Source organism: Bufo gargarizans, chromosome 8, assembly GCF_014858855.1.
Source record: "Bufo gargarizans isolate SCDJY-AF-19 chromosome 8, ASM1485885v1, whole genome shotgun sequence".
In the NCBI taxonomy this organism is placed as follows: Eukaryota; Metazoa; Chordata; class Amphibia; order Anura; family Bufonidae; genus Bufo; species Bufo gargarizans.
Genome location: NC_058087.1, coordinates 106,448,101 through 106,461,880, shown reverse-complemented (window position 1 = coordinate 106,461,880; position 13,780 = coordinate 106,448,101). Strand labels below are relative to the sequence as shown.

The 13,780-nt window shown below is 44.2% G+C and overlaps 1 protein-coding gene across 4 annotated transcripts in view; it reads right to left on the bottom strand.

The window, feature by feature from the left end:
• The window catches only part of LOC122945248 (glucose-1-phosphate thymidylyltransferase-like), a 341,472-nt gene that overhangs the window by 264,243 nt on the left and 63,449 nt on the right, over nt 1-13,780 (bottom strand). For all 4 annotated transcript variants that reach the window (XR_006391102.1, XM_044304264.1, XM_044304266.1 and 1 more), the window contains exon 2: nt 5,262-5,461. Coding sequence is in view for 3 of the 4 variants with exons in the window: in XM_044304264.1 (XP_044160199.1) it covers nt 5,262-5,453 (192 nt within the window). In the remaining variant the exon portion in view is untranslated. The remainder of the gene's footprint in view (nt 1-5,261; nt 5,462-13,780) is intronic.

Below are 13,780 nucleotides of genomic sequence, written 5' to 3'. Positions count from 1 at the left end.
GTATACATTTAAATTCCTTTTCATTCTGGGCTTTGAAGTCAAGGAGGTGGTGTCACCGTCCCTCCCGTGACAGAGGTGAGAAGATCAGATAGACTTGCTGCACGCAGTGGCGGATCCAGAGCCTGGTCTCGGGAGGGGCACTTCCAGATTATTTTCTGTCCGCCACCACAAAACAATGGTGCTTATAGAACAGACTACACAGTGTAGAGGTATACTGTATATTGTGTGGCACAGTGTATGCTATATGTGTATAACAAACATATTTCACATGAAAACTTACAGTTACTTGACTTGGCCCTTGGGGATCTCGGACGCCACTTCAACACTTGGCTGGGGGGCTCAGTGGAGCTGATGTTGTGTTTTATCCTAATGAGAAAGATTTCACAATAAGGATTTGGAGAAGGGGCAGAGGGATAGCAGACCAGGGAAAGGCTGGTGCTGCTACTAGGGTGCTCATACCATGGGGGAGTAATAAAGCCCTCCCCAGTAAAAAATAATTCTCCTTATAATGTGACAGTGCAAAAAATACCCCCTTGTAATACCCCCAGTTGAGCTAATGTCCCCATAATGTGCCAGTATAAAATACCCCTATATAGTGCCCCCAGTAAATGCCTCCATAGTGCTCTTCTCCCCCCTTCCTCCTAGTGCCCCCATACTGTACCAGTATAAAATGCCCCAGTAGATGCCCTCAGTGTCCCCCATAATTTGCAATTATAAAATACCCCTTCTTAGTGCCCCCCATAGTACTTCTCTCCCCCCCTTCCCCATTGTACCCACCATAATGTGTCCCAGTATAAAATTCTACTGTACAGAGCCCCTATATAAAATACCCCTTCTTTGTGGCCTCAGTAGATGCCCATATAGTGCCCCCAATAATGTGCCAGTAATGACAGCCCCCCCAATAATGTGCCAGTAATGACAGCCCCCATGTGCCAGTAATGACAGCCCCCCATTATGTGCCAGTAATGACAGCCCCCCATTATGTGCAAGTAATGACAGCCCCCCATTATGTGCCAGTAATGACAGCCCCCCATTATGTGCCAGTAATGACAGCCCCCCATTATGTGCCAGTAATAACAGCCCCCCATTATGTGCCATAAATGACAGCCCCCCATTATGAGCTAGTAAAAGTATTGTATATATATATATTTAAAAAAAAACAACACTTATACTTACCTCCTTGGCAGCGATGCGATGCAGGCCTCTTCGGGCCTGTGTCCCGCGATGTACGGCTCAGGTGGCGCAGTGACGGCCTAGTGCCTGCAGCCTATCAGAGGAAGGGAAAGGGACACGCCTCTCCCCCCACTGCATCAGCACAGTAATCTGTATCGCTGTCCTGAGGACGGCGATACAGATGACTATGAAGATGAGCGCTTCCACAATGGCCCCGTTGTTTGTTCCCCCCTGGATATGCCAGTGGCTGCACGTGAGGCTATCTGACAGGTCTCTCTGTTTTCCTCTTTGTATGCTGTTGTTTGGCAGAATCTCACCTCTCCTCATGTTCTGCTTATTATGAGTGATGAGGCTCTATTTAGGTTCGTCTCACACTGCTAACCAGGCGGTTGATATTTCCTCTTGGAGTTGCTAGAGCTTGTTTGTCTTGGATCTCCTGCTTCTCCATACATCTCAAAGCTAATTACTAGTTGCCTTTTCGGTTTATTGTTCTCTGGTGTATTTTGGTTCTAGCCTTCAAGGAGACGACAGTTTCTTCATCTGGGAAGGAAGCAACTGTCTCAACTCCTGCTACCTATCCTAGGGCTCGTCAGTTTTAGCAGGGCATAGGTATCTGCGTATGAGCCTTTCCAACATCAGGATCTTCTCATACTAGCAGGAGTTAGGGAAAGTCCTAAGGATAACTAGGAAGTCACCATCCCTCTTCCTTAGCTTTTGAGGCCTAGACTGTTGTCTATTTCCTTTTGTGTGTATCTGGCGTTTTCCCTTTCCCTGTGATGGTCACGTACACTACACACAGGGGGGAGGATAGTGACCACTGCGCTCCACCCTCACCCCTGCCCCTGCCTACTTGCCTCGCAAGTCCTAATGCCAGGGGACAACTAGACGGCAGTCCCTAACTTAGGATACGTGCTGGGAAGACAGACAAGACAAATAACGGAATGTGAACGGACCGGGTCAATACCTAGGGGGCTACGCAGTACTAAGGAATGAGTAGAGAATAGTCAGGAAAAGCCGAGGTCAAATACCAGGAGAGAAAGGAAGTTTCAGAGGAGTCCGCAAAGAATCGTTAGGTGGAAGCCGGGGTCAGGATACCAGGAGAGATTCGCAGTACAGGAGGAGCAGGCAAAGGATCGTCAGGGAAGAGGATCAGGTAGTATTCAGTAGTCCAACAAAATGCCAGGAACCTAGAATTAACAGGCAACCTGTGGCCAGCAGGCTGCCTGTATTTATAGTGGGGTCTGATGGTCATGTGACGTGGCCAGCGTCACATGACCGACAGACAGACAAGTCGAGCACAGAGTGATCAGCTCGGCGTTCAAGGCAGACCTAGGAGCAGGGAGCCTCCCAGCTAGCAAAGCCGCCCTGGGAACGAGGCCAAACACAGATCCTCGCTCCTGAAGCTAAGCAACAGGTCTGCGGCTGATGGGAGACCGAGTGTGCCCTTGGCGCCCCATGACATTCCCCATTACCTGTGACAGGTGTATATATATATATATATATATATATATATATATATATATATATATATATATATATATATATACACACAGGGAGTGCAGAATTATTAGGCAAGTTGTATTTTTGAGGATTAATTTTATTATTGAACAACAACCATGTTCTCAATGAACCCAAAAAACTCATTAATATCAAAGCTGAATATTTTTGGAAGTAGTTTTTAGTTTGTTTTTAGTTTTAGCTATTTTAGGGGGATATCTGTGTGTGCAGGTGACTATTACTGTGCATAATTATTAGGCAACTTAACAAAAAACAAATATATACCCATTTCAATTATTTATTTTTACCAGTGAAACCAATATAACATCTCAACATTCACAAATATACATTTCTGACATTCAAAAACAAAACAAAAACAAATCAGTGACCAATATAGCCACCTTTCTTTGCAAGGACACTCAAAAGCCTGCCATCCATGGATTCTGTCAGTGTTTTGATCTGTTCACCATCAACATTGCGTGCAGCAGCAACCACAGCCTCCCAGACACTGTTCAGAGAGGTGTACTGTTTTCCCTCCTTGTAAATCTCACATTTGATGATGGACCACAGGTTCTCAATGGGGTTCAGATCTGGTGAACAAGGAGGCCATGTCATTAGACTTCTTTTATACCCTTTCTTGCCAGCCACGCTGTGGAGTACTTGGACGCGTGTGATAGAGCATTGTCCTGCATGAAAATCATGTTTTTCTTACCTTGCAGACTTCTTCCTATACCACTGCTTGAAGAAGGTTTCTTCCAGAAACTTGCAGTAGGACTGGGAGTTGAGCTTGACTCCATCCTCAACCCGAAAAGGCCCCACAAGCTCATCTTTGATGATACCAGCCCAAACCAGTACTCCACCTCCACCTTGCTGGCGTCTGAGTCGGACTGGAGCTCTCTGCCCTTTACCAATCCAGCCACGGGCCCATCCATCTGGCCCATCAAGACTCACTCTCATTTCATCAGTCCATAAAACCTTAGAAAAATCAGTCTTGAGATATTTCTTGGCCCAGTCTTGACGTTTTAGCTTGTGTGTCTTGTTCAGTGGTGGTCGTCTTTCAGCCTTTCTTACCTTGGCCATGTCTCTGAGTATTGCACACCTTGTTCTTTTGGGCACTCCAGTGATGTTGCAGCTCTGAAATATGGCCAAACTGGTGGCATCTTGGCAGCTGCACGCTTGAATTTTCTCAGTTCATGGGCAGTTATTTTGCGCCTTGGTTTTTCCACACGCTTCTTGCGACCCTGTTGACTATTTTGAATGAAACGCTTGATTGTTCGATGATCACGCTTCAGAAGCTTTGCAATTTTAAGAGTGCTGCATCCCTCTGCAAGATATCTCACTATTTTTGACTTTTCTGAGCCTGTCAAGTCCTTCTTTTGACCCATTTTGCCAAAGGAAAGTAAGTTGCCTAATAATTATGCACACCTGATATAGGGTGTTGATGTCATTAGACCACACCCCTTCTCATTACAGAGATGCACATCACCTAATATGCTTAATTGATAGTAGGCTTTCGAGCCTATACAGCTTGGAGTAAGACAACATGCATAAAGAGGATGATGTGGTCAAAATACTCATTTGCCTAATAATTCTGCACTCCCTGTATATATATATGACTGACAGCCTTCTTTCTATGACAGTTCATACAGAGATAGCTGTCAATTGGGGTGTGTATGACTTTTTGATCACGTTTGATAATTGTTTTGGCAAAGTAAAGCAAGGAAAAAGAAATAGCAAGCTGGCCATTTTTATTTTTCTCCATTACGTCATTCATTGTAAATAAGTTTAAATTTTAATAGTACCAACATTTTTTAGACACGGTGGTGTGAATGATCTTTACTTTTTTATTTATTTTTTACATAAGGAAAGGGGGGTGAATTTATTTATTTATTTTTTATACATACTTTCTGTCCACTTAGGGGACTTTAACAAGCTATTTTTATATCTCTTGCCCCATAGACTGCAATGAATTAACATTGCAGTCTATGGGAATTGAGCTATGTTCCTATTGAGCCCTACCACCTGCAGGCCTTCAATGTAACTATGGCTGTAGCCTTGGTTCCTTCAGATATAGAGGGTATTAAAGGGAACAAATGGTACCCAATATCGACACACAGGGAAGATGTTCAGGCCCTGGGAGAGCAGCTTTCCTGGGGAAAACCATCTTAGATGCTGTGGTCAAAATTGATGGTAGTACTGTCGGCATGTAAAACAACAGAATCCTGGCGGCTATGGCCCTCGCCGTACTTCGGAGCAGTCACCATCTTTAACATGCAGACATTCACTGTATATGTTTGGCAGATGTCCTGAAGTGCTTAAGGATTATGACAGAGTTCATGGTGTTTTCTTCTACAGATCTCAATCAATTGTGCTGGCAAAACAAGTCCTATTCATGAAGGCTCCAGATCGCAATTTACAGCTAGATACCACAGAACACCTTTAGAAGACTTGTAGAGTCCAAGCCCCAACTGGTGAGAGCAGTGTTTTAATGTTATGGCTGATCTGTGTAAATTTCTCCATCTACAGTATCTACATACAAACACATATACATAGTATATAATAATTTATAATTTTGTAAAAGGAACACTTACAACGATGTGAATATCTTTAAGGTCATGATCTGCCTTTAAAGCTTCCATCCAATAAGAAATTAAAGGGAAACCTCCAACTGTAAGTAATGGTTTGGGTGTTCCAATGAGATCTTTTAATCGCTGTTCATTTACATTCTCCAGATCTTTCAGAAGTCGGGTTCCATAGCCAGCTGCCAAGATTACAGCCTTCATTTTCAGTCCTAGAAAAAAAGTGTTTTATTACATTTTCCTTTTCTCAAGTCTTTAATAGTTATTTTGACTAAATTACATAACAGGCTTTTCCTCAGGACCTAGGAGATCATCAAAACGAAGTGACCAAAGCACTCACCCCCTACACTATTTATCTGAGTTTAGCCCCCTCCCCAAAGAACGCTACAGCAGGCTCCTAGTGTAACGTTAACACCGGGAGGCAAAAATCATGAAGGAAAAGGCAGTTGCCAGAGTCAATTTCCTAGTCTTCAAGTGTAGACTCTCTGAGGGAGATGGATCAAACTGCTGTAAAGTAGAACTGGCTTGGGCTAATTTCACATTAGCAGCGGCCTTGTCCGGCAGGCTGTTCTGGCAGGTGAACACGTGGTTTGATCTGACAAGTTTCCCTATGGATCAATAGGCATCTGTGTTGTTACTAATATGGCCACACCAATTGTCTCAGGTGTTGCTTATGTGGTCATTTAACCTCCCTTATTTATAGTTGCTGTGCGGTTTATAGCTTCAGTTTCAATTGTAGATTGCTGGTGTGTGGATCTCGGTGGAGTTCCTGGTGCTTCCATTGCTCCTTTGAAGTTAAGTCTTTTCTTTCCCTTTTGTATTTTGTTTGGGTTCGGTGTGTTGCATTTCCCTATTTTTTGTATTAGGCTTGAGGGAGACTCCTATTCGTCCTTCCTTTTGAAGGAACAGGTAGTCTTGTCCCTGCCATTAGTACCAGGGTCTTATAGGGCTAGATAGGACTCGAGATATTCCTGTGTATGAACACACCTATCTTTGGGGTCTTCCTTAGTTCTCAGGCTTGATTGATGCCCCCCCCCCCCCCCCTTCCCTTATGCTCGGTATGGTGTTTCCCTCACACACCAAAGTGTGACATTATAAACCACCAAAACTGTCATTTTATGATTGTGTGCAGCCATGGATCCTATTGCTGCACTGGCAGGTCAACTGCAAGGCCTGTCTTTGTAGGCAGCTGACCTCCGCACGGCCATCTCGCAGATGCAGAGACCACAGGCTGCTAGTCCTAGTAGTGGTGGTTACCAGGCCTGTCTTGAACCTAAAGTTGCCCTGACAGATTCTCTGGGGGACGTGATAATTTAATTTTGTTTAGGGAGGCGTACAAACTGTATTATACGCGACGTTCACACCGATCTGGGGATGAGAAACAGTGAGTCGGTGTGGTTATTTCTATGCTTAAAGAGGATGTGCAGTCATGGGCTTTTTCTCTGCCGACCGGATCACAGTCTCTCCGGTTGGTAGATTAATTTTTCGAATCTTTGGGTCTTATCTATAATGATCCGGATCGGACCTTTTCAGTCGAAACCAAGCTGTGTGGCCTTCGTGAGGGTGATCGTTGCGCTGAGATTTATTGTTCTGTTTAGGACGTGGGATACAGATACGGAGTGGAACGATCCTGCTATCTGTAGCTAGTTTTATCAGGGGTTATCGGAGCGGCTGAAGGACGCCTTGGCTTTTCATGAAACCCAGTGTCTCTGAAGGCTGCTATGTCTCTGGCTATACGCATGGATAGACACCTAAGAGAGAGATCTAGGGGCTTCCACTCTCAGGACGTACTATGACATGATGTATCATCACCGTCTGATACTTTGGGTGAAGCTACTCCTGGGTTTATACAGTACAGACCAAAAGTTTGGACACACCTTCTCATTCAAAGAGTTTTCTTTATTTTCATGACTATGAAAATTGTAGATTTACACTGAAGGCATCAAAACTATGAATTAACACATGTGGAATTATATACTTATCAAAAAAGTATGAAACAACTGAAAATATGTCATATTCTAGGTTCTTCAAAGCAGCCACCTTTTGCTTTGATTACTGATTTGCACACTCTTGGCATTCTCTTGATGAGCTTCAAGAGGTAGTCACCTGAAATGGTTTTCACTTCACAGGTGTGCCCTGTCAGGTTTAATAAGTGGGATTTCTTGCCTTATAAATGGGGTTGGGACCATCAGTTGCGTTGTGGAGCAGTCAGGTGGATACACAGCTTATAGTCCTACTGAATAGACTGTTAGAATTTGTATTATGGCAATAAAAAAGCAGCTAAGTAAAGAAAAACGAGTGGCCATCATTACTTTAAGAAATGAAGGTCAGTCAGTCTGAAAAATTGGGAAAACTTTGAAAGTGTCCCCAAGTGCAGTCACAAAAACCATCAAGCGCTACAAAGAAACTGGCTCACATGCGGACCGCCCCAGGATAGGAAGACCAAGAGTCACCTCTGCTGCGGAGGATAAGTTCATCCGAGTCACCAGCCTCAGAAATCGCAGGTTAACAGGAGCTCAGATTAGAGACCAGGTCAATGCCACACAGAGTTCTAGCAGCAGACACATCTCTAGAACAACTGTTAAGAGGAGACTGTGTGAATCAGGCCTTGATGGTAGGATATCTGCTAGGAAACCACTGCTAAGGACAGGCAACAAGCAGAAGAGACTTGTTTGGGCTAAAGAACACAAGGAATGGACATTAGACCAGTGGAAATCTGTGCTTTGGTCTGATGAGTCCAAATTTGAGATCTTTGGTCATACCACCGTGTCTTTGTGCGACGCAGAAAAAAGGTAAACGGGTGGACTCTACATGCCTGGTAACCACCGTGAAGCATGGAGGAGGAGGTGTGATGGTGTGGGAGTGCTTTGCTGGTGACACTGTTGAGGATTTATTCAAAATTGAAGGCATACTGAACCAGCATGGCTACCACAGCATCTTGCAGCGGCATGCTATTCCATCCGGTTTGCATTTAGTTTGACCATCATTTATTTTTCAACAGGACAATGACCCCAAGGCTGGACCACACCTCCAGGCTGATGACCTGGCCTCCACAGTCACCGGACCTGAACCCAATCGAGATGGTTTGGGGTGAGCTGGACCGCACAGTGAAGGCAAAGGGGCCAACAAGTGCTAAGCATCTCTGGGAACTCCTTCAAGATTGTTGGAAGACCATTTCAGGTGACTACCTCTTGAAGCTCATCAAGAGAATGCCAAGAGTGTGCAAAGCAGTAATCAAAGCAAAAGGTGGCTACTTTGAAGAACCTAGAATATGACATATTTTCAGTTGTTTCATACTTTTTTGATAAGTATATAATTCTACATGTGTTAATTCATAGTTTTGATGCCTTCAGTGTGAATCTACAATTTTCATAGTCATGAAAATAAAGAAAAAACTCTTTGAATGAGAACTTGTGTCCAAACTTTTGGTCTGTACTGTATCTGGGGACAAACCCATGCAATTAGGGGGAGCTACTCCTGGATATGCTTTTAAGTAGGGATCGACCGATTATCGGTTTTACCGATATTATCGGCCGATATTGAGGATTTTAACTGTTATCGGTATCGGCATTTATTTTGCCGATATTCCGATAACAAATCGGGAACACAGATCGCGCTGCTGACAGCGCTCTCCGTGTTCCCTCTGCAGCACAGGGGAGAAGGAAGCAGTGTCTCCCTCCCCCTGTGCTGCTGCTGCCGCCAATGGGAGAACAGGGAACAAGAGGAGGGGAGGAGCTATGGCCACTGCGCCACCAATGATGTTAACTTACTCATTTATTCAAATTGAACAGGAGGCAGCAGCTGCAGAATCACATAGCCGGCTCCCGATTTCTGAGCTGTAGCTGCGATCTATGGTAGTTAACCCCTCAGGTGCCACGGATCACAGCTACAGCTCATAGAGGTCGCGAGCCGGCTATGTGATCCTGCAGCCAGCTCCCGCCTCCTGTATATGAATGAATGAGATTAATTTTCATTGGTGGCGCAGTGCGCCCGTGGCCCCCACACCCACCCCAGTATTAACTAACATTGGTGGCGCTGTGCGCCCGCAGCCCCCACCCCAGTATTAACTAACATTGGTGGCGCAGTGCGCCCGCGGCCCCCACCCCCACCCCAATATTAACCACATTGGTGGCGCAGTGCGCCCGCGGCCCCCCCACCCCGGTATTAACTAACATTGGTGGCGCAGTGTGCCCCCCAAGCCCCCCCCCCCTATTGATCGTTGGTGGCAGTGGCCACAGGATCCCCTCCTCCTCCGATCGGAGTCCCAGCAGTGTAATGCTGGGGCTCCGATCGGTTACCATGGCAGCCAGGACGCTACTGAAGCCCTGGCTGCCATGATAAGCTCCATTCTGCTGTGTGCACAAAGCACAGAGCAGCAGGGACAGTGTGAGCTCCTATTCACCCTGATAGATCTCTATCAGGGTGAATAGGACAAGGGTTCTAGTCCCTAAGGGGGCTAAAAGTTAGTAAAAAAAAAAAAAAAAAAAACCCACCAAAATATTAAGTATAAATGAAAAAGAAAGATTTACATAAAAAAAAAAAATATACACATTAACAATAAACATTCATTTTCAGCAGGAATTTTTATTTTATTTTCAAAAATGAAAATTCACATAATATCGGTATAAATTATCGGCTATCGGCCTAAAAGTTCACAAATTATCGGTATCGGACCCTACTTTTAAGCATACTAGTAATAGGAGGGGAGTGTGCTTTTTCTGTGGACAAAAGGGACATTCTATCAGTGTATGTCAATGCATTCAACGGCAAAAAGAGGGACATTTAATTCCCATCTGACTCTTGGAGGAGTTAGAGGAGAGTCAGAAAATGTGCATTTGCACTGGTAGTACCCAATTTCTCCTGGCTGCTGAGGTGGCCCAAGAGTACAAAATAGAGATGGCCTTGCGGTTCACCCGGTGGTCGTTTTGCTTGTTCGCTATTCGCCGAACGGGCCATATTCTTTTACATTGTGAAGAACTTTGACCCATGACACATCCATCAGGTGGTACAGGACAGACAATTGAGAAGTTTCGGCACATGGACATACCCCATATCTTATAAATAAACCTGATCTGGCCGCCATTTTACATTCAGTCTTTTGCCAGTGTAGGGAGAAGTTGCTGTGTGGAGCAAGGACAGACTGTTAGGGACACAAATCACTAGCTAATAGGGACACAAAAGTTATTTTAAGGACTGGTATAGGTGTGACATACGGGTGTAATATACTTAGAATATATTTTCTAATATAGAAAGTATATTATAGTGCATTTGTATTGTGCAGCAGTTGTGTGCGGTTCTGTTGCGATACTGCAGCTACACAGAGTGCCAAACGCTATTGGAACAAATAATTTCTACTGGTGTGATTTACCAGTTGCCCCCCCAAAAAACTGATTGAAGCAGGGGGTGTTATATACCAATAATATACTTTCTATATAGTGCATTTAGGTAGTGCAGCATTTGTTTGCGGTTTTGCTGCGTTACCTCAGCTGCACAGAGTGACAAACACTATTGGAACAAATAATTTCTATTGGTGTGGTTAACCCTTGCCCCCCAGAAAAACTGATTGAACAGGGTTGTTATATACCAATAATATACTTTCTATATAGTGCATTTGGGTAGTGCAGCATTTGTCTGCGTTTTTTCTGCATTACCGCATCTACACAGAGTGACAAACAATATTGTAACCAATAATTTCTACTGGTGGGATTTACCAGTTGCCCCCCCAAAAAACTGATTGAAGCAGGGGTGTTATATACCAATAATTATACTTTATATATAGTGCATTTAGGAAGTGTAGCATTTGTTTGCGTTTTTTCTGCATTACCGCATCTACACAGAGTGACAAACGCTATTGGAACAAATAATTTCTACTGGTGTGATTTACCAGTTGCCCCCCAAAAAAACTGATTGAAGCAGGGGGTGTTACATACCAATAATATACTTTCTATAAAGTGTATTTAGGTATTTCAGCATTCGTTTGCAGTTTTGCTGCATTACGCATCTACACAGAGTGACAAACACTATTGGAACCAATCATTTCTACCTGTGTGATATACCAGTTGCTCCCCCAAAAAAACTGATTGAGGCAGGAGTGTGATATACCTATAATATAATTTATATATAGTGCATTTGTATTGTGCAGCATTTGTGTGCGGTTCTGCTGAGCTACCGCAGATATACAGAGGGACAAACACTATTGGAACAACTAATTGCAACTGTTGTGATTAGAGATGAGCAAATCGAAGCTGACGAAGTTGAATTCATTCCGAATTTCAGGAAAAATTCGATTATGAACGAATGCGAATTTCCTCGCGCTTCGTGGCAACAAAACGCATTATTAGCAAGAGTTTAAAGTACCCTCATATAGCACATAGTGGGACACTACATCAAGATGAATCAGGCGTGGATCAGCCAGGATTTCAACACACCAATGCCTGATGCATCAAACTAGATCATCCATGGTGCCACACCAACATTTTGACAAAAGAAACAGTTTTCTTCTGGCTACCTGCCTCAGCTACTATTCTGATGCAGTTACCTGCCTGATGACAAACATCTGATGTCAAGTGCTCCTTCTTTCACCCACCATCTTCAGCGAGTACTAGTATTGCCAGCCACCTCCACACTATGTCACCGTGCCAGTCTGTGGCCTACTAATGCTGCCATGTCCACACTATGTCACCTTGCCACTCTGGCCTCCTAATGCTGCCATCTCCACACTATGTAACCTAGCTACTCGGTGGCCTCCACATACTGCTGCCAACTACATACTCTGTGATTGTACCACTCGGTGGCCGCCTCATACTGCTGCCACCTCCACATTGTCATTGTGCCACTCTGTGGCCTCCTGATGCTACCGCTACCTCCAGACTTTGTCATTGGGTCACTGTGTGGTCTCCTCATGCTGCTTCCACCTCACCACTCTGTCATAGGGACACTCTGTGGACTTCTCATGCTGTTCACACCCTCCCCACTTCATGACTGGGCCACTATTTTGGCTTTCGGCCTGGCTGACCTCATGATTTATTTGACGTTTCTTCTAATCTGTCAGAAGGAAGGAAAAATTAGACGCACAACAGATCCTTGCTGTCTGTGTAGCAGCTGTAAGGCCTGTATGGTTCCATCAGAATTTGCTTATGATTTGGTAGACAAAAGAAGGAGTGGGTACAAAACACAGAAGACATACAAATATTTCGTTCAAGTGTCGTCTCTGTTTTAGATCCACTCCTGCTTTTATTGGCATTAGCAATACTGAGCAAATGTTGACAAGGTGAAGGCGTATGCTCCAAAGACAGGATCCGTTTTTTGTGGGTTATTTTTCTGACAGATCAGAGGAAGGGCAAATTAATCAGTGACGTCAACACAAACTTACTGCTGACATCCTCTCCACTCTGTTAGGGGGGCTCTACTTGTATAAGCGTGGTGTAATAGAACTGGTTCTGTAGACATCTATGTGGAATCAGCTGACAAGGGTGCAAAAGGAGTGCACTTCTTCTTGACACTAACCTCAACCTATAAGGCAGAGTTCATACTTGAGTTATTAGGCCAGTTTGGGCAAATTTAAGTATACTTTCTTATAATTGTAATCAAGTTTTGGTTTACTACTACAGTCTTCTGTTTATTCAACTACTTCGTGTTGCGTAGGAGAAAGCATAAAAAAAAAAATATATTCTCCACTTGGAGCCGAATCCTGTCAAGAATGATGTAAGTGCGGTATTGGCTGCTCATCCAGCAAAACACTTCTGGGGGAACCTGCCTGGCATGCTTAGGCCTCTACTAGCGACAGACAATGAGAAGTAGACAAAGCTTCAAGATTGCTTGGAGCCTGGAAGAGTTGCAAATTTAATCACGATTCAAACAAACCAGGGCCCAGTCTCTTTGTCAGGGGTTCCCAGTCATCATGGAATGGGGAGGAGGACATCCTGTGGTGCATGGAGATTGATATGGTCTTCGGATTCCCACACAGACGTCGCTGAAAAAAAACACGGCTCTCAAAAGCAGCTCCTGGGAAGATCATGGAGCCAGTCTTCAGTTTATTCAACGACGTGGAGGGTGTTGCGATGGAGAAAGCATTCAAAAAAACTATTCCTCTACACCTGAAGCCGAATCCTGTCAAGATTGATGCAAGTGCGGTATTGGCTGCTCATCCAGCAAGATACTTCTAGGGGAACCTGCCTGCCATGCTTAGGCCTCTACTAGCAACAGACAATGAGAAGAAGACAAAGCTTGTTCTTTTCTGTACATTAAATGAATAATTTTGGGGGCCTGTACTCCACTGGCCTAAAATACAAATTTTCTAGGCTCCAGCAGGGCACATTTTTGAGAGTTTCAATTTAAGACGCATAGAAATGGCCCCTGATTAAAATAGATATTTTTTGTGGGAATTTTTGCCATAGATCCCCCTCTGGTATGTCACTGTCCATATTGTGGGACAATTTTTGCACTTCCTTTAAGTATTTGGTGGCTGCAAATATGAGCTGAAGGTTTTTCTGGTTCGCCTGCCATTAAGGTGAATCGGGACCGCCGCAAAC